Raw genomic sequence first — 20803 nt, 5'->3', positions numbered from 1 at the left:
TCGTTGCCGGGTTGCTTAGGGCCTTGGATGAGCACTGGCATCATAATGAACTTCCGCTTCATGCACAACCAAGGAGGAAGGTTATACAAACATAGAGTCACATGCCAGGTGCTATGGTTGCTGCTCTGCTCCCCAAAAGGATTAATGCCATCTGCGCTTAGACCAAACCATACGCTCCTTGCGTCATCTGCAAACTCCTTCCCGTACTTTCTTTCGATTTTTCTCCACTGCAACCCGTCGGCGGGTACTCTCAACTTTCCGTCTTTCTTACGGTCTTCTCTGTGCCATCGCATCGCCTTGGCATGCTCTTTGTTTTGGAACAAACGTTTCAACCGTGGTATTATAGGAGCATACCACGTCACCTTGGCTGGAATCTTCTTCCTGGGGCGCCGGCCCTCGACATCACCAGGGTCATCGCGGCTGATCTTATAGCGCAATGCACCACATACCGGGCAAGCGTTCAAATCCTCGTACTCACCGCGATAGAGGATGCAATCATTAGGGCATGCATGTATCTTCTGCACCTCTAACCCTAGAGGGCAGACAACCTTCTTTGCTTCGTACGTACTCTCGGGCAATTCGTTGTCCTTTGGAAGCATATCCTTTATCATTACCAGCAACTTTCCAAATCCCTTGTCAGATACACCATTCTCTGCCTTCCATTGCAACAATTCTAGTGTGGTGCCCAGCTTTTTCTTGTCACCTACGCAATTCGGGTACAACAATTTTTTGTGATCCTCTAACATGCGCTGCAACTTCTTCTTCTCCAAATCACTTGCGCAGTTTCTCTTTGCATCGGCAATGGCCCGACCTAGATCATCAACGGGCTCATCTGATGCCTCTTCTTCAGCTTCTTCCCGCATTGCCGGCTCAGCTTCTTCCCGCATTACCGGCTCAGCTTCTTCCCCCATTGTTGTATCATCGTATTCAGGAAACCCATGGCCAGGATAGCTGTCGTCGTCCTCTTCTTCTTCATTGTCTTCCATCATAACCCCTCTTTCACCGTGCTTGGTCCAAACATTATAGTGGGGCATGAAACCGGACTCAAACAGGTGGACGTGAATGGTTCTTGACGTAGAGTAATTGTGACCATTCTTATAGCCAGCACATGGACAAGGCATAAAACCATCTGCCCGCTTGTTTGCCTCAGCCGCAATCAGAAAAGTATGCACGCCCTCAACGAACTGGGGAGAGCATCGGTCATCGTACATCCATTGCCGGCTCATCTTCATTACACAACACCGAATAGACCAAATTAATACAAGTTCATACATAAAGTTCATACAACACTTAAATGCAACAAACAAATAACTCTCTAGCTAAAGCATTTAAATGCAATGGATCCAACAGCATAATGATACCAAGCCTCACTATCGATGGCATATTTTCTAATCTTTCTAATCTTCAAGCGCATTTTCTCCATCTTGATCTTGTGATCATCGACGACATCGGCAACATGCAACTCCAATTCCATCTTCTCCCCCTCAATTCTTTTCAATTTTTCTTTCAAGTACTCGTTTTCTCTTTCAACTAAATTTAACCTCTCGACAATAGGGTCGGTTGGAATTTCCGGTTCACATACCTCCTAGAAAAAATTTCTATGTCAACTTGATGGGCATAATTTGTCATAAACACGAAATGCAACTAGTTTTAAAAGAGAATATATATACCACATCCGAATCATTGCAAGAGTAAATCTAGCAATGAGAGATGAAAGGACAAAGTTGCTAACCTTTGTGATCATTTCAATGGATGGGGGCCTTCAAATCTTGACAAAATTTGGGAAAAATGTGTGATGAGCTCGAGAGGAAGAGGGGAAGAACAGAGAGGAGAGGGGAAAGGGGAAGAACAGAGCGAGCTCGGGTGGACAAAGGGTTTATGTAGGACGACCTTTAGTACCGGTTCGTGCCAAGAACCGGTACTAAAGGGGATGGAGGGGGCCCCAGTCTGACAACATCCTGCCACCACTCTCATTAGTACCGGTTCGTGGCACGAACCGGTGCTAAAGGTTCGCCATGAACCGGTACTAATGAAAGCGGCCCGGCTAGCCGTTGGAACCGGCACTAATGTATACATTAGTGCCGGCTCAAATACAAACCGGCACTAATGTGCTTCACGTTTGACTCTTTTTCTACTAGTGTTATTACCAAATAAAAAGGTTCCAATAAGGTTCCAAAGTCTCCAACTGGAAAAACTGAAAAGAAAGCTCACACAGAGCCAAAAAGGGCTAGAAACACAAACTAGCCAAAACGAAGATGCCACAACCGGCTGGCTAAAGAGACATAGGTAAACTAATTGCCTATCCTATTACATGACCGCCATCCAAACCGGTTGAAGATATCCCGAGCTACCATCTCCCAGCGGATAGATCCAGTAACCAAATGCTCCCTGGCCACCGTCGGAGTGAGTAGCGACCACGAACGGATCACTGCCGTGGCTCAGAAAATAACCTGCAAAAAGTGAATACGTGATGTTCTGTTAAAAACCAAATCATTTCTGCAATTCCAGATAGTCCACAGCAAAGCGCACACTCCAACACGAATATGTCTCGCTAAGTCAGGCTCAACCCCATCAAGCCATGTCCCAAATAACATGTTGACAGAATTCGGTGGAGTAATATTAAAAGCAATGTGGACCGTCCGCCAAAGAACTTTGGCTAACGGGCAATCAAGAAAGAGGTGTTTGATTGTTTCATCCCGATCACAGAAACTACACCTAGTATGTCTTGTCCAATTACGCTTTATCTAGTTGTCCTTTGTTAAAATAACTTGTTTATGGACAAACCACATAAACACTTTTATTTTCAATGGAACTTTGACAGCCCAAACATGCTTGGAGGTAGGAATGGAGCTCGAATGAATAACATCAATGTACATTGATTTAACTGTGAATACTCCAGACCTAGTCAGCTTCCAGCGTAATTCATCGGGTTGTTGAGAAAGATGAACCTCCATCAGTCTCCTAACTAGATGGAGCCATTCTTCCCAACGATTGCCCGCTAGCGACCGTCTGAATTGAATATTAAGGGGGATAGATTGAAATACCGTCGCAACGAACACCTCACGTTGTTGAACAATACGATATAAAGACGGATATTGAATGCCCAAGGGTGTCTCTCTGAGCCAAGTATCCTCCCAGAAACGCGTACCAGCACTGTTGCCAATAATAAACTTTGTCCTATGAAACAAAGATTGTTTGACTTTCATCAGTACTTTCCAGAAAGGCGAGTCTGTCGGCCTGACTGTCACCTGGGACAAAGTTTTTGTCTGAAGGTACTTGCTACGAAGGATTTGTGCCCACGTGGCATCAGTTTCAGTGGACAGCTTCCACAGCCACTTACTGAGAAGGCATCTGTTCTTAACTTCAAGATTCTCAATACCAAGACCCCCTTGGTCTTTCGGTCTACAGATGATATCCCATTTAGCTACCCGGTATTTTCTTTTGAGTTCATCACCCTGCCAAAAGAAACGCGATCGATAAAAGTCCAGTCTTTTCCTGACACCAACTGGGACTTCAAAGAACGATAAGAGAAACATAGGCATACTCGTGAGCACCGAATTTATCAGAATTAATCGGCCTCCATATGACATGAGCTTGCCCTTCCAGCAACTCAGTTTCTTCTCAAATCGGTCTTCAATTCACTTCCATTCTCTGTTTGTCAGCTTACGATGATGGATAGGTATACCTAGGTAAGAGAAAAGTAAATCCCCCAACTCGCACCCAAACAATTGCCTATAAGCCTCCTGTTCGTCCTTGGCTCTACCAAAGCAGAACAACTCGCTCTTGTGAAAGTTAATCTTTAACCTGGTCAATTGTTCGAAAAGGCATAACACCAGCTTCATATTTCTCGCCTTGGCCAAGTCATGCTCCATAAAGATGATTGTATCATCAGCGTACTGAAGGATGGAAACACCTCCATCAACAAGATGAGGTACCAAGCCACCTACTTGACCATTCTCCTTAGCCCGTCCTATCAAAATTGCTAACATATCAACCACAATGTTAAACAGGATAGGGGACATCGGATCTCCTTGTGTGAGGCCTTTATGTGTCTGGAAGTAATGACCAATATCGTCATTCACTTTAATTCCACACTCCCTTTTTGCGTAAAGGATTCTACCTGGCAGAGCCAAGCTTCATCAAAACCTTTCATACGCAATGCCTGTTGGAGGAATGGCCATTTGACTTTATCGTACGCTTTCTCGAAATCCACCTTTAAAATTACTCCATCTAATTTTTTAGAATGGATTTCATGGAGCGTTTCATGAAGGACTACCACCCCTTCAAGGATGTTTCTCTCTGGCATGAAAGCAGTTTGGGATTGTTGCACCACATAATGCGCAATCTGTGTGAGCCTATTAGTCCCGACCTTGGTGAAGATTTTGAAACTAACATTGAGAAGGCATATCAGCCTGAACTGCTCAATTCTCACAGCATCCGTCTTCTTAGGAAGTAGTGTGATAGTTCCAAAATTGAAGTGAAATAAGTGAAGCTGCCCAGAGAAGAGATCATGAAACATCGGCAACAAATCCCCCTTAATAATGTGCCAGCACTTTTTGTAGAACTCGACCGAGAATCCATCCGGTCCTGGAGCCTTATTGTTTTTCATCTGTGCAATAGCATCAAACACCTCCTTCTCTGAGAACGGGTGTGACGCCCGGATAATCATGCTACAGTAATCTCACTTTAATGGTGACACGTCACCTCTGTCACTGTAGTTAATCTAATGTTAATTCGAAACCGTTTCAAATTTAAATCCTAAATAAGTCAAACGACAATTTTTTTTCAAAATATTAAACTAAAATGTTCGAGCTGTGCCAAAAATGACATAGATAATTATAGTGCAGCAAACACATTTTTATAAAATACCTAAATGACCAAAACTAACTAAAACAGAAAAGAAAAAAATAAATAAAAGAAACAAACAAACAAAAAAACAAGCAAAGGGAGAAAGACCCCCCCTGGGCCAACAGACCCAACGGGCCGGCCCAATTCACCCACCAGGCCTAGCCGGCCGGCCAGCCCCTCCCCTTATCCATTACCCCCGAAACCCTAACCACCCCCATCGCCCCACTTCCCCATCCCCACTCCCCTCGCTCCCCCACTCCCCGATCCCCTCTGGATCAGGGCGACGACCGCGGCGCCCGGCGCCCCGCTACCTACCCCGCCGCCCCGGCGACGCCAGGCGCTCGCTGGACCTCGCCGGCGCCACCCCATCGTCTCTTCCCCGCCGGACCCCCTCGAGCTACGACGCCGCCATCACGACGCCACCTTGCCGGAACACGCCCTCGCCGGACCGCTCCGCCGTCGTCCTCGACCTCCTCCTCGTCCCCCGTTGCCACTGACCCTACAACCTCCCGTGAGGAACCCCTCCTTCTCCTCTTCCCCCAAAGCCCGCACGCGCCCTGCAGCCGCGCGCCTCGCCGTCTGCATCTTGCTTCAGCTGCGACCGCGCGCCCACCGCCATGCTCGCCACCCGCATCGCGACCCCGCTGGCCGTCCTCGCCCGCCGCTGCTATCTGCTTGCTCTGCTGCCGCTGGCTGCTGTGCTGCTGCTTGCTCTACCTGCTGCCTCCCCGCAGCTGTGCCAGCCCGGCCTAGCCCCGCCGCGCCGGCTGCGGCCTTGGACGCTCGCCACCGCCTGATCCGGAACCCGCCTCTGCTCGCCCACCGGCCGCTCGCGCCGTCCGGAGCTCGCGCGTGGCCGCCCCCTGCTTCCCCCTCGACGCGCTCGCCTCCCGCCTCGCTCGTCGTCGTCCCTGGCCTCGCCCCATCCACCATGACTCGCCCCCCCACTGGCCGACGTTCTGGCTGCCGGTGCCCACGCCACGGGCTGCGCCCGGGGCCAGCCCCGTTCGGCCTCGGGCACGGGCACCACGCCTGCAAGCCCACTAGGCTCCCTATGGGCCAATGACAAGGGGCCCCCACCCCCCAGAACGTTTAATAAAAAGAAAAGGATTTAAAAAATAATTTAAAACTAAATAAAAATAAAAATAGAATTAATTAATTAATTAACTTAATTAATACTAATTAGATTAGCCTAATTAACTAGTTTCACCTAATTAATTTTGATTAATTAACATAACTAATCTGATTAACTAAACTAATTAACCTGGTTAATTAGATAACAGACAATGACATGTGTGTCCCACTGGACCCACCTGTCTGTTTGACTGGTCAACCGACCAGTTGACCTGCTGACATCACCCTGATGTCATGCTTGCATCATCATTCACTGTTCTGGATAATGTTGGGTTTAAATAAATAATTAAATCAGAAAATGATTTAAATATTTAGAAAATCATATCTTTTAATCCGTAATTCGGATGAAAATACTTTATACATGAAAGTTGCTCAGAACGACGAGACGAGTTTGAATGCGCAGCCCGTTTATCCGCCACGCATCCCTAGCATAGCGAACACGCAACTTTCCCCCTCTGGTTTGTCTGTCCGAAAACGCGAAACACTGGGGATACTTTCCCGGATGTTATCCCCCTTCACCGGTATCACCTAATACCGTGTTAGGGCACCCCTAGCACCGTTACTTGTCTTGTCATGCATCGTTATGCATCTGTTTGCATTATATTCATTGTTTCTTCCCCCCTCTTCTTCCGCTAGACACCGAGACCGACGCCGCTGCTACCCAGTACGACTACGGAGTTGACGACCCCTCTCTCTTGCCAGAGCAACCAGGCAAGCCCCCCCTTTTGATCTCTAGATATCGCCTACTCTTCTCTATACTGCTTGCATTAGAGTAGTGTAGCATGTTACTGCTTTCCGTTATTCCTATCCTGATGCATAGCCTATCCTTGCTACTACTGTTGTTACCATTACCTGCTATCCTACTGCTTAGTATAGGATGCTAGTGTTCCATCAGTGGCCCTACACTCTTGTCCGTCTTCCATGCTATGCTACTGGGCCGTGATCACTTCGGGAGGTGATCATGGGCATATACTATACACTTTATACATGTTCCATTACTTGTGATACCGTTCGGAGATGGGGGCTGAAGGGGCAGGTGGCTCCATCCCGGTAGAGGTGGGCCTGGGTTCCCGACGGCCCCCGATTGTTACTTTGAGGCAGAGCGACAGGGCAGGTTGAGACCACCTAGGAGAGAGGTGGGCCTGGCCCTGGTCGGCGTTCGCAGATACTTAACACGTTTAACGAGATCTTGGTATTTGATCTGAGTCTGGCTACTGGCCTATACGCACTAACCATCTACGCGGGGACAGTTATGGGCACTCGACGTCGTGGTATCAGCCGAAGCCTTCGTGACGTCAGCGACTGAGTGGCGCGTGCCGGATTGGACCGTAAGCCTGCTCTTGTATTAAGGGGGGCTAGTTCTGCTTCCGGCCGCGTACGCAACGTGCAGGTGTGCAATGGGCGATGGGACCAGACCCCTGCGCCATAGGATTTAGACCGGCGTGCTGACCTCTCTGTTGTGCCTAGGTGGGGCTGCGACGTGTTGATCTTCCGAGGCCGGGCATGACCCAGAAAAGTGTGTCCGGCCAAATGGGATCGAGCGTGTTGGGTTATGTGGTGCACCCCTGCAGGGAAGTTAATCTATTCGAATAGCCGTGATCTTCGGTAACATGACGACTTGGAGTTGTACCTTGACCTTATGACAACTAGAACCAGATACTTAATAAAACACACCCTTCCAAGTGCCAGATACAACCGGTGATCGCTCTCTCACAGGGCGACGAGGGGAGGATCATCGGTTAGGTTTATGCTATACGATGCTACTTGGAGGACTTCCGTCTACTCTCTTCTACATGCTGCAAGATGGAGGTTACCAGAAGCATAGTCTTCGAAAGGACTAGCTATCCCCCTCTTATTCCGGCTTTCTGCAGTTCAGTCCACATATAATAGCCTTATTCCAGTTGATACCAATGCATACATATGTAGTGTAGCTCCTTGCTTGCGAGTACTTTGGATGAGTACTCACGGTTGCTTTCTCCCTCTTTTCCCCCTATCCCTTCTACCTGGTTGTCGCAACCAGATGTTGGAGCCCAGGAGCCAGACGCCACCTTCGACGACGACTCCTACTACACCGGAGGTGCCTACTACTACGTGATGCCCGCTGACGACGACCAGGAGTAGTTTAGGAGGATCCCAGGCAGGAGGCCTGCGCCTCTTTCGATCTGTATCCCAGTTTGTGCTAGCCTTTTTAAGGCAAACTTGTTTAACTTATGTCTGTACGCAGATATTGTTGCTTCTACTAACTCGTCTATGACCGAGCTCTTGTATTCGAGCCCTCGAGGCCCCTGGCTTGTAATATCATGCTTGTATGACTTATTTTATTTGTAGAGTTGTGTTGTGATATCTTCCCGTGAGTCCCTGATCTTGATCGTACACGTTTGCGTGTATGATTAGTGTACGATTGAATCGGGGGCATCACAACGGGGCAACTAGAATATCATTATCAGCAGCTGACAGTTGAGGCACATCCTCAGTCCTCGACTCATCAAGGGACACACAACTATCCTCCGGAGGTCCAAATAACTGCTTGTAATACTCGGTTATATAAGTTTTTGAAGGAAATATGCCCTAGAGGCAATAATAAAGTTATTATTTATTTCCTTATAATCATGATAAATGTTTATTATTCATGCTAGAATTGTATTAACCGGAAACATAATACATGTGTGAATACATAGACAAACAAAGTGTCACTAGTATGCCTCTACTTGACTAGCTCGTTAATCAAAGATGGTTATGTTTCCTAACCATGAACAATGAGTTGTTATTTGATTAACGAGGTCACATCATTAGTTGAATGATCTGATTGACATGACCCATTCCATTAGCTTAGCACCCGATCGTTTAGTATGTTGCTATTGCTTTTCTTCATGACTTATACATGTTCCTATGACTATCAGATTATGCAACTCCCGTTTGCCGGAGGAACACTTTGGGTGCTACCAAACGTCACAACGTAACTGGGTGATTATAAAGGAGCATTACAGGTGTCTCCAAAGGTAGATGTTGGGTTGGCGTATTTCGAGATAAGGATTTGTCACTCCGATTGTCGGAGAGGTATCTCTGGGCCCTCTCGGTAATACACATCACTTAAGCCTTGCAAGCATTGCAACTAAATGAGTTAGTTGCGGGATGATGTATTACAGAATGAGTAAAGAGACTTGCTAGTAACGAGATTGAACTAGGTATTGGATACCGACGATCGAATCTCGGGCAAGTAACATACCAATGACAAAGGGAACAACGTATGTTGTTATGCGGTCTGACCGATAAAGATCTTCGTAGAATATGTAGGAGCCAATATGGGCATCCAGGTCCCGCTATTGGTTATTGACCGGAAACATGTCTCGGTCATGTCTACATTGTTCTCGAACCCGTAGGGTCCGCACGCTTAAGGTTACGATGACAATTATATTATGAGTTTATACATTTTGATGTACCGAAGGTTGTTCGGAGTCCCGGATGTGATCATGGACATGACGAGGAGTCTCGAAATGGTCGAGACGTAAAGATTGATATATTGGAAGCCTATGTTTGGATGTCGGAAGTGTTCCGGGTGAAATCGGGATTTTACCGGAATACCGGGAGGGTTACCGGAACCTCCCGGGAGCTATATGGGCCATAGTGGGCCTTAGTGGAAAAGAGAAGGGGCTGCCCTAGATGGGCTGCGCGCCTCCCCCTTCCCCTAGTCCTATTAGGACTAGGAGAGGTGGCCGGCCCCCTCCCCCTCTTTTCCCCCTCCGAGGAATCCTAGTTGGACTAGGATTGGGGGGGGGGGGAATCCTACTCCCAGAGGGAGTAGGACTCTCCTGCGCCCTCCTCCTTAGCCGGCCAGCCCTCCCCCTTGGCTCCTTTATATACGGAGGCAGGGGACACCTCTATACACACAAGTTGATCCACGTGATCTATTCCTTAGCCGTGTGCGGTGCCCCCTGCCACCATATTCCTCGATAATATTATAGCGGAGTTTAGGCGAAGCCCTGCTGCTGTAGTTCATCAAGATCGTCACCACGCCGTCGTGCTGACGGAACTCTTCCCTGACACTTTGCTGGATCGGAGTCCAGGGATCGTCATCGAGCTGAATGTGTGCTCGAACTCGGAGGTACCGTAGTTTCGGTGCTTGATCGGTTGGATCGTGAAGACGTTCGACTACTTCCTCTACGTCGTGTTAGCGCTTCCGCAGTTGGTCTGCATTGGGTACGTAGACAACACTCTCCCGTCTCGTTGCTATGCATCACATGATCTTGCGTGTGCGTAGGAATTTTTTTGAAATTACTACGTTCCCCAACAGTTTTTAGGTTGTCCTGTCCTAAAATACTGCCCTCATCTTGTTCAAGTTGAAAGATCCTCTTCTTTCTATGCTTATCATTAGCAATCAAGTGAAAGAATTGAGTATTCGCGTCTCCTTGGACCACTTTGCGGACCTTAGCCCGCAATGCCCACTTCAATTCTTCTTCGCGGAGAAGTTCTTTCAACCTCTTCTGCGCCTCAGTTTTAACATGAAGCTCTGCTGGAAGCAAAATCGTAGTTTCGGCCTTTATGTCTAGGGTTTGAATAAGAGAAAGGACCCTGTCCTTTTAAATCTTATACACCCCACTAAGGTGCTTAGCCCACCCCCTTAAGAAACTTCTCAAATACCTAATCTTATTCTGCCAACGCTCGACAGAAGTCCTACCTCATGCACCCTTAGCCCATTCCCTGGCAATCAGGTCCAAGAAACCTTCGCGTTCGAACCAGGCCATCTCGAAGGAGAAGGTATTTTTCTTTCCCACGTGGTTCGGCTCCCCTGAGTCCACGAACAAGGGTGTGTGATCGGATATTCCACGCGAGAGTGCTTGAACCGTTACAAGCGGGAACTTCTGTTCCCACTCAACGCTCGCGAGAACTCGGTCAAGCTTTTCGTAAGTCGGGTTTGGCAAAGCATTAGCCCAGGTAAACTTTCTACCAGAAAGCTCTATCTCCTTCAGATCCAAGCTTTCAATAATGGTATTAAACATAAACGATCACCTGCCGTCAAAATTATCATTATTCTTCTCCTCTCTCCTCCTAATGATATTGAAATCACCCCAACTAGAATTGGAAGTTGCTCAGACCCACAGATTCGAACAAGGTCCATCAGAAACTCCGGTTTAATCTCGGGCTGTGCAGCACCATAAACCGCCACCAATGCCCAGTTGAAACCATCAGCTTTAGACCTGACTCGAAACTTAACCGCGAAGTCGCCCATCACTACACTTGGGACTTCAAGCGAATCGCATCTCACACCCAGCAAGATACCACCCGACCTTCCTCGCGGAGGGAGGCAATGCCAATCGAAATCAACACCACCCACTAGATAGGAAAGAAATTGGGGCGCAAAGTTTTCTCGACCAGTTTCCGATAGAGCAATAAAATCTAAACGATGCTCCAGAGATGCCTCAGCAAGAAACCTTCTTTTAGCCAAGTCTTTTAGACCTCTGCTATTCCAAAAGATTCCTTTCATAATTCATCATGAAATTTTTTGGTAGTCCGAATCCTAGCACTCCTACGAACTGCAGAATCGGGGTAAATCTTTTGTTTCCACTTGCGCTTTGGTTTACTAGGTTCTGCCCCCGGTCCTCATAACCGGGCTCAGCGGTACTAACAACTGCACTATCTAGAGGCACATCATCGTCCTCAGACTCATGGTTGGTTGGTGCTAAATCCGCACATAGATTATCGATCACTTTGACCCCTAACACATCAATCTCATCATCATTCATGGGTTTTACCGCTACGAGATTACGAATAGTCTCTAAGGCATGCTCCGCCTCCAAATCTAAAAGATCATTCACCAAATTGGAAATTTCACTATCATTAGCCCCGAGTGAAACTCCTAATTGGTTTGCATTATTTATAATCTCCTCATTAGAAAAATGCAATAATGAATTAGATATGTTGACGGACATACCAGTAGAGATCTCAGCATCATGAAGCTTGGCCGCCCTCATGGCGCACCTCTGCTGCATGTCATCAACCTCCGGAAGCTCCTGAATACGAGCACTCATCCGTCTCCCCGTTGAGACCGGGTCAGGGATCCCGCCGAAAGCAACGATCTCCTCCCAAGTAAAGCCTCGCGCTGAATCCCGCAAAGGGTCAACCAAGGTTACCGAAGGAGGCGGCAGCAGGCTCCCCTGCCCCTCGGCCAAGTGACCCGCACCGAGGCCTTGGGCCACGGGCCGGTCTGGAGAGAGGAGGGCGGGGGCCGCCTGCCCGAGCCCTCCTCCCGCCCCACCCCTCGGCGCAGAGTGGGGCGCCGGTGTCGTAGGAGACGCGGTCCTCCTGATCACCGAAGGAGGGGGAGCCAGGGCCACCTGCCCCAGACCCCCCTCCCCCAGCGCCACTGGAAGCGTGGGCGCCGTCGCCACGACTGGAGAAGAGATAGCCGAGGCCACCTGCCTTAGGCCACCTCTCCCAACACCAGCTGACGCCCTCGTGACCGACGTCTCCGGTGTCAGGATAGGGAGGGGAGAAGTCGCGGCCACCTGCCCTGAACCCCCACCCTCTAGCCCCACCTCGGGCGTAGTCATCATCTCCGGAACCTCGGCCACAGGTGAAGCGAGAGAGATAGAAGCAACCACAGGATCCACCTCCCCACCTCCAACCAAAGGCCTCGCCGACGATGCCCTCACCAAACCTCCAACCAAGGATCCACCAGCACCCTCGAACTCCAACCTAGGCAACGTATGTTCAAAAACATCATCAGAATCTACCCGGTCACTCCAAAGTCTAGGCGGAGCAGAGGCTGGCTCAAAGGACCCAAAACGCAGTGAAGCCATAGGCACCGATGGTGAGGGTGCCGGCTCAACCCCGGTCCCATCCTCGGGCAACTGAGCAACAGAGCCGGAACCGTTAGACCCCTCACGCGTAGACTCATCAGTCGGTGCCCCCTTAGCTCCCGCACTGTCGTCACCCTCGTGCATATCTACATCATTCCCATTAATCACCTCAGCAAACAGATCAGTGTCCTCAAACTCGATCTCGAGTGGGAAAACCTCTCCCCTATAAGTCCAGTTCACCACATCGGGAACGAACTCAATATCCAGAACGCTCACTAGGATCCGGGCCAATCCATGAGCACGGGTAAAAGCCATATCCACTTTCTCCGTTTTCCCAACCATAATACCCATACTGGCCACAACTCGAACATCCTGCAAAGGCTTAGAGGGAGCCCTCGAAAACCTCAACCAGACCTGCGTAAGGGGCTTGCCCTTAGGCTCCACCTTCTTCCACTCGTGAAACTCCAGAATGCACTTAGTGCCAGGAACTCTACACAAGCCAAAGCTCAGCAGTCTCTGCAAATCATCCATAGTGGGGAAATCAACCTTAAAAACATTGGCCTCGAGACTAACCAGCTCCCATTGGAAGTCACCCGGTGCGAGCTCCTGAAGCCTCCGCACAATCTGAGCCTCAGTTACCTCCCCCTGGGTAGCTTTCACAACCCCGATGGTCAAGCTCTGTGTCTCCTCCGGAATCTCTCTCATGGCCGGGGACTCAAAGAACATCAGCTCTGCACAATATACTCCATACATTGTCAGTGCCGGAGCCTGGTCACGCAATAACGGGCAATTCCCCGAGGCATGTGCTGGCTTGCCACATGAATCACACAGCTCCGCCACGCACTCAGCAATGAAGTGGCCCTTCTCACCACAACGGTAGCAAAGCATCCTTTCCTTCTTACGCGCCCACTTGGATGCCCTCTCTGCATCAGACCTGTCGCAAGCCTCAGCCACAGTCCCAGTCACAGGAACCTCTACATTGGCCAAGGCCTTCACCACATCCATCGCCTGGCTAGGGAGATTAATAGACTGAGCGTGATCTGTCTCTACGGCTGACGCTGCATGGTCAACAACTGCCGGAGGCGGAGGCTGTCGGCGATACCTCCCACGGCCACCACCCCGACCACCCCGATGTCCACGGCAGCCACCTTTCTGGCAGTGATCCGGTCCGGAGGCTCCCTCGACAAAACCACCTGGAGGGCCGAGAAACGGTCTCTCAGTAGACCCGTCACTCTGCCAGGCATAGCCACGACCGCCTCCCGTGGAAGAGGAACCACGGTGTTGTCCATCTCCATACGCATCATTACCATCATCCCCCCACTGACCTCGGGGCGGCTCAAAGGAATCTCTAGCTGTCGAGTTATGCCTCGTCTGCGATGGTCCCGAACGATTCTGAGCCGGCCTCGCGACGTAGTGAGGCGGAGGCACGGCACGAGGCTAACCGCCGACAGGTACCGGCACCACCAGCCTCGGACCAGTACCGCCGCCCCGACCTGCAGCAACAGCCACGGGAGGCGTCGGCCCCGTCGGTCGGGGTCCAGCGAGGCCACCTCTGCCCGCCGGCACCACAAGCGGCCTGGCTGCCGCAAGCAAAGTCGGCCGAGCCCCGATGTTGCCGCCACCTCGCCCCGAAGCAGTAGGCTGAGCGGCAGCGCCTCGCCCGGCGCCGGCAGCAGCCAACCCACTGCCGGCCGCGCCAGGTCCTGCGCCGGCTGCCCCACGGTCTGCGCCAGCAGGCGGCGGCGGCACTACCGCCCCAGACCGGTCTCTCGCAGCGGCCGTCTGGGGTTTCTTCGCAGGTGGCACTCCCGTCCCTCGGCCCGCCATGGCACCAAGGGGAAGAATCCGACGAGCATGACCAGGGCCGCAAGAAGGGAACCCCGGCGTCCCGTTCCGACGAACCCTAGCACCAGGCGTGATCACGCATGCACGGCAACAATCGATCTCTTCCGTGCATGCAGCGACAGCCTCGATACTAGTGGGATTCGGTATAGCCTGGGCCTCATACCCAGCTATCACCGGCCCAACTAGTCGCGCGTGAGAAACCGAGGAAACCGGCCCAACTCGGCCCAGAAGCTGGTTCAAACGAGCGCCTCGTGCCGCCCGGATCCCGTTCGACGACAACGACGGCACGGCTGCCGCCGCCGCCGGCAACGATCCGGCCCCCTTCCGGCCTCCTCCTCTTAACCACAGTCCATGAATCCGGACGAATCAAATCGAATAGCGTAAGGTTTGGAAGCCGTACCTTAGGTAAAGGGCCCTTCCAAGGCCTGATCGCCGTCGCCGCCGTTCTCCGGTGAACGACGCGTCGGACCATCTCCTTCCTCTCGTCCACATGAAGCCCAATCCTCGCCGGATCCTCCACCGGCAAGGCTTTGTGGACGGTTGTGGCCACCTCGTCTTCGTCGTAACCTGAATGGAAGAATTCACAGATCAAATCCGATGGAGTCGGCGACGGCGGTGAAACCCCTGGATCCTCTCCGTCCCCATCCGCATCATCTTCATTCGATCCAATCAGCGCCCAAAAACGGCCGCCAACACCCGGGCGGGCCGCCACCGTGGAAGGACGCGTCTCGACGGTCACCTCCGTGGTCGCCCGAGGAGACGCCCGAGGAGTCGCCCTAGTCATCAGTTTGTACGCCTTGATCTATGTGGGAGTATCTACCAGTCAGTCATTAGAATCAGAAGGAAAGAATAGCAGCACAATTAGGTTGCAGTTTCAGTTTGAGTTCAGAGCGAGTCGGTAAAGAAAAAGGTTTTTCTTCTTGAGGATCCGAGCAAAGGCCGCCGCCGTCACCATCCTCCCGCCGGACATGCTGGCCAATATCCATGGCCGCCTGAGCCTCCTCGATCGCCTGTCCTTCGCCGCGGCCTTCCGCGCCTCACGCGGCGCGTTCATGCCGGAGGCGCCGTGGCTCGTCCTGCGCGGCGGCACGCAGGGCCAGGAGACCGCCACGCTGTTCTCCCTCTCTGACCGCCGCGCCGTCGCCGCGCGCGCCCCGGTGGCCGACCACGTCGTCCTGGGATCCTCCTCTCGCGGCTGGCTCGTCACCGCCGACCACGAGGCCAGGATGCGCGTCATCAACCCGGTCACCGGCGAGCAGCGCGCCCTCCCGTCAATCACCACCATCCCCTGCATCGTGCAAGTGTGGGGTTTCAACTTCGTGTTGATCGAGCAAAAGGACTTGGTCAGGGGTCCCCCGTACCGTGGCGGCGGACGGCCGGACCGCCCGCCGGAAGGGACGTTTGAAATTCCTGCCAAGAGTATGCCCCGCTGGTTCTACCGCAAAGTCGTCCTCTCCGACACCGCCGCCATCGCCATGCTGATCACGGGACGGCTATTTGGTGTCCCGGCCTTCGCCACGGCAGGGGACGGAGCGTGGAGGCTGGCGCCCTTGCGCGACGGTGTCGAGGACGCCGTCCACTACAATGGCAAGTTCTACTCCATCACCTACACCGGTGCCGTGGAGGTGTGGGAGCAGCAGGACGCTGATGCCGGCGGTGTGTTCACGAGCACGGTGGTCGCGCCGAGGCTGCTACATGCGGACCACCGCAAGTACCTCGTGACGGCGCTGGACGGCCGGCTGATGGTGGTGCTCGAGGAGTCAAAGGACACTTGGCACGGATGCTGCCGTCGTCGGAGGGCATGCTCCTTCAAGGTGCAGATCCTCCACACCGGAGGCGAGCACTGGAAGGAGACGGACGACATCGGAGACGCCGCACTGTTTGTCGGGGTGAACAATTCACTATGCGTGTCAACGAGGCAGCACCCGGAGCTCAGGGCCGGCTGCGTATACTACACTGAGAATGAGCCGTGGCCGTGCAAGGACGTGCATAAGGCTGGACACGAGCTGAGCCGAGCCGAGTTTGATCCGAGCCTGGCTTTGGCTCGCTCTCAAGCGGCTCGGCTCGGCTCGGCTCGCTCAGCCAATGAGCCTGCTTTAGACGGCTCGGCTCGTTTTTGCTATGGCTCGGCTCAGACCGAGCCGGTTCGTGAGCCAGCTGGCGTCATAACAGTTGGGATGTAACAGAACCTGTTTTTAAAGACCAGTTTTGATCTTCTACAGCAATTAAAGCCATAATTTGGAAAAGAAGCACTTTATATTGTAAAAAACGCAACATCTAGCAATCTATGGTTTAAAAATGGTCATAGTGATGAAAAAAATTGGGCATCATTGCTTTTGAATTTTGGACAGCTCCTCCTTTGAACTTTATACAACAAAAATATTGAACGTTGATAGCCAAACAATGCAATTTTGCATAGCATAACACTTGGTGCTTTGACATCAAAATGAGAATCTTCCTCCTCAAACACAGTACCTTGCTCATCCTCGTCCTCCTCATTCTCTTCCTCCTCTTCATAATCCTTCTCCACTTGCTTATCATGCTCCATTACCTAGCACACAAAAACAGCACACACATGAACTTGGACACACGCATATATTTGACTTTTTGATAGCAAAAACAGCACATACATGAGCTTGTACAAACATATATTTGACTTTTGGATACCAAAAACAGCATATACATGAGCTTGTACAAACTTATATTTGACTTTTGGATACCAAAAACAACACATACATGAGCTTGCACACACATATATTTGACCTTTGGATAGCAAAAACAGCAAACACGGAAGCTTGGACACACATATTTGGCACAACCATACCGGTGAAGATGTAGGATTCTGTTTCTACTACAGAACGTGTTCGACAAATATCTCAAGTGTTAGTTGACACTGGACAGACTACTAAACCTCTTTGATGCTTAGATTTCAAGTGTCCTCTGAAATTTGACACTTGACACTTGACAGACTGACGCTTATGTAGCCAGGAATTGTAGTCACTTATAAACTGAATGAAAACAACAGAGCCACACAGGACCATCTTTAATTTCAGTAAAATTAAAAGCCTTCAATTTCCATAGATTACGGGGCTTCCACTTCCAAATTAAACAGAAAATACATTTCCATATTAAAGTGAAAATAGAGACAAGGACTCACGGAGGAGGGGCCGCGGATGTGGTCGTCAGCACAGCGCCGCAGCGCCTCGTAGCGGAAGTTTTCAAGGACGTGGTCGCCTTGGTAGGCGGCGGTCTTGAGATCCGCCATCCAGCGGCGGACAGTAGGGTTGGTGCGGCTCTTGGCGTCGGCAAGGTCAGCGAGACGTCAAGGCGGCGGAGCTTTTTTTACCCTTAATAACAACTCGGCGAGCGGGACATTGCCGTAATCCTTGGCCCGCTTCCTCTGCAGTGACACAACCCTTGCCCTTGCCCTTCTCCTTCTACTTCCTGGGACAAGCGGCTTAGTCTTCATAATGGACACCAAGCTCCTCTCCTTCTCCTTCTCCTCCTACTCTCCTTCCCCTTTTCCTTGTCCATTCGTGCGACAGTGGGGCTCTGCATACATCAGCGAAGAACAAATGGTCAATCATCAACAAAAATTTACATAGATAATAATCACTAATCAGTCTACACAATCAAGCACAAACAAATTCATCCATCCATCAATCAAATTCGTGCAGCATAGCATACATCCTAGTTAGCTGCACTCTCCAGCCAACAAACACAAGCATCCATCCATCAAACTCGTCTAGCATCCATCCATCTTGTTTCCTAGCTAGCCTAGCCGCGCCCTCCAACCGAAACTACAAGCATCCATCCATGATCCATCCATCAAATTGGTGCGTGTGTGTGCGCCAGTGCAGGGAGCTAGGGGCAAGGATGGGAAGGAGAGAAGAGATCGCTTACCTGCTCCTGTCGTTCGGTGAGAAACCAGGGGAGACACGTCCGTCTGTGTCCGCTGTGGTGAGGGAAGGCGGCGTCGGCCGTCGCCATCGGTGCCAAGCCCGATGAGTCCAGCCTGCGGCATGGCGAGGAGAGGGGTGGCGGCGCTGGGCAGAGAAAGGGAGAAGGGTGAGGAAACTGCGTCGCGTGTGTGCTCTCTCTCTGCTGTGACCTAACGCGAATTTGGGCTGGGCCTGAACGAGTCCCCGAGCTGGACCGGGCGAAACTCGGCTCGGCTCGGTCGAGAATCGGGCCTATTTTCATAGCTCGGCTCGCCTAATTATCATACCGGGCCGAGCTGTAACGGGCCGAGCTGGAGCGAGCTTCGAGCCGAGCCTAAAAGCTCGCTCGGACGTCCAGCCCTCACGTGCACAACCATGACCAGAGTGGCGTCGGGGTGTTCAGCCTCAAGGACGGCAGGGTGGAGAAGATCGAGGGCCTTGGGCGGCACCAGAGCTGGCCGCCACCGGCGTGGTTCACGCCTTGCATCCCATGATGAGGGATATGATGGTTGATTTCATAGTACTCTATTATCTGCATTATTACAGTACAGATGCAGTAACAGTTTGGTTTTTAAGTTTCAACTCCATCATGTTCCTCCCCATGCTCTTCCTATCAGCTCCATACGTGAATAAATTTCACTTGAATATTCAAGCGCAGTTGCGTATCCCAGCAAAGACATTTTGTAACTTGAGTTTATAACTTTACTTTCTCCCAATGATCAATGACGAAGATACTTTTCTGACCGGTCTTCAAAACATTACTAAGGGCTGCATAGAATGGAGGCCGTTGTAGTAGAATGTCTAAAGGATGGTGTCTTTTGGAATTTCTTTAGGGCGTCTTTGATTCACAGAATTGTAAAAACGAAGGAATGTGAAAAATATAGGATTGAAATGTCGGTTTCGTTGGATTCCTACATTATTTGAGTTTGTTTGATTCTATCACAGGAAAAACAAAGGATCTCTTCCAAGATATTGGAATGGATGCTAGAATTCCTACAGAATACAAATGATCTGTTAGGAAAATTGCTACAGGATTCAATCCTAGGAATGGAATGACCAACATAGCAATTCTAATCCTACAAAATTCATATGAAAATTCATTGAATCAAAGAGGCCCTCAAAATGTGCGCCTTTGGATATGACGGTTCTAACAATAAACGCAAGCTAGAGGGCACCAGACTAAACTGAGGGGTTCTCTTTTCGCCGCCAAACCCCCTGGACCCATATTAAGCATGGGCCTTCAAGCATCACATTTGAATCTTTGCACTTCAGAGAGAATTGTGGGAGTTAAAACAAAAGGAGACCAGATTTTGCCAACTCCTCGGTTGAGTTACATGTATTTAACGGTGTATTTGAAGCAATTTTTTGCATTCCGATGCTTTTGCTTGTCCTAGGTACTAGTTGAGTAGTTCCCATGACAAACTGACAAAAGGAGAAGGTGACTGGTTTCGTAGACCCTGAGCTCGTGCGGGTCATCCCTAGACATGCATCGAGTCCGAGAAACCCTAGAAACGGCGAACCATTGCCCCCCCCCTTTTGCAAGTGACACAAAATACACCCATTTTTTATATGCTGCAAGTGAAGCTCATATCCCATAGCGAGCATGTTCTTCACCGGTCGCTAGTTGTGCACTTTAACATCATAGATCATGGCATCTAGGATGGCATGGAGCGGGCAATGATCGGAGGAAGGAGCGATGCACACCTAAGAGGAAGGGGCGGTGCCAATGTGTAAGTGCATCTAGTGCCACCCCTAGTTGGTTTTGGAGTATTGACAACAAACCTAGTTGAGGGACTAATGTGTTTGTGAGAATTGCAGGATAACACAGGTAGAAGTCCCTCATTGATTCGGTTTTCTACCAGAGATGACCCCTAAAAATGTATGAAGACATTGATGTCAAAGGTGGTATATGAAGATATTCACATTGAAGACTATGACAAGAGAAGACATCGCATGAAGCCTATGGAGCTCGAAGACTTAGATCTTTCGTAGTTCTTTTTCTTTTGTGTTGAGTCATAGGAACCACCGTACTGTTAAGTGGGGTCCAAGAGAACCAGTCAGAATGACTGAAGTGATGCTTAACCAAAACCTATGTCTTTGAGTGAAGACTATGAGAGCGAGTCTTGTCCAGAGTCGGACAAGTCAGCTTTGCTTGTAGCCCAAGTAAAGTTGCCGTGTGAGTTTGAAATCTGACCGTTGGAACACGTGTCAGTTCCTTAGTGACCCAGGGTCATTTCG

At 50.5% G+C, this 20803-nt stretch overlaps 2 protein-coding genes across 2 annotated transcripts; one reads left to right on the top strand and one right to left on the bottom strand.

Annotated features, from left to right (window-relative positions):
• The first annotated feature begins 14155 nt into the window (after positions 1-14155).
• On the top strand, positions 14156-19059 carry LOC147988049 (uncharacterized). The gene is made up of 3 exons (XM_087542588.1): positions 14156-14415; positions 15529-16607; positions 18935-19059. Exons 1-3 carry the CDS (start codon positions 14156-14158, stop codon positions 19057-19059), a joined length of 1464 nt encoding a protein of 487 aa, XP_087398714.1.
• LOC147988050 (uncharacterized) lies at positions 16913-18940 on the bottom strand. The gene is made up of 3 exons (XM_087545612.1): positions 18528-18940; positions 17782-18176; positions 16913-17175 (listed from the first exon to the last, which is right to left on the bottom strand). Exons 2-3 carry the CDS (start codon positions 17887-17889, stop codon positions 16927-16929), a joined length of 357 nt encoding a protein of 118 aa, XP_087401738.1. The 5' UTR covers positions 17890-18176; positions 18528-18940; the 3' UTR covers positions 16913-16926.
• Positions 19060-20803: the final 1744 nt, after the last annotated feature.

The sequence above is a fragment of the Triticum urartu genome, chromosome 2A (assembly GCF_056163025.1).
Source record: "Triticum urartu cultivar PI428250 chromosome 2A, HENAU_Tu73, whole genome shotgun sequence".
Classification (NCBI taxonomy): Eukaryota; Viridiplantae; Streptophyta; class Magnoliopsida; order Poales; family Poaceae; genus Triticum; species Triticum urartu.
The sequence above is the reverse complement of the archived record's forward strand: the minus strand, read 5'-3'. Positions and strand labels throughout refer to the sequence as shown.

Coding starts and splice junctions, on each gene's coding strand:
- LOC147988049 (XM_087542588.1), top strand. CDS start 14,156: ATGGTCCCGAACGATTCTGAGCCGGCCTCGCGACGTAGTGAGGCGGAG. Junction 14,416..15,528: donor CGCCACCTCGCCCCGAAGCA/GTAGGCTGAGCG, acceptor GAGTCGGTAAAG/AAAAAGGTTTTTCTTCTTGA. Junction 16,608..18,934: donor TGAGCCGTGGCCGTGCAAGG/ACGTGCATAAGG, acceptor GCCCTCACGTGC/ACAACCATGACCAGAGTGGC.
- LOC147988050 (XM_087545612.1), bottom strand. CDS start 17,889: ATGGCGGATCTCAAGACCGCCGCCTACCAAGGCGACCACGTCCTTGAA. Junction 17,176..17,781: donor ACATCCGCGGCCCCTCCTCC/GTGAGTCCTTGT, acceptor TTTGTGTGCTAG/GTAATGGAGCATGATAAGCA.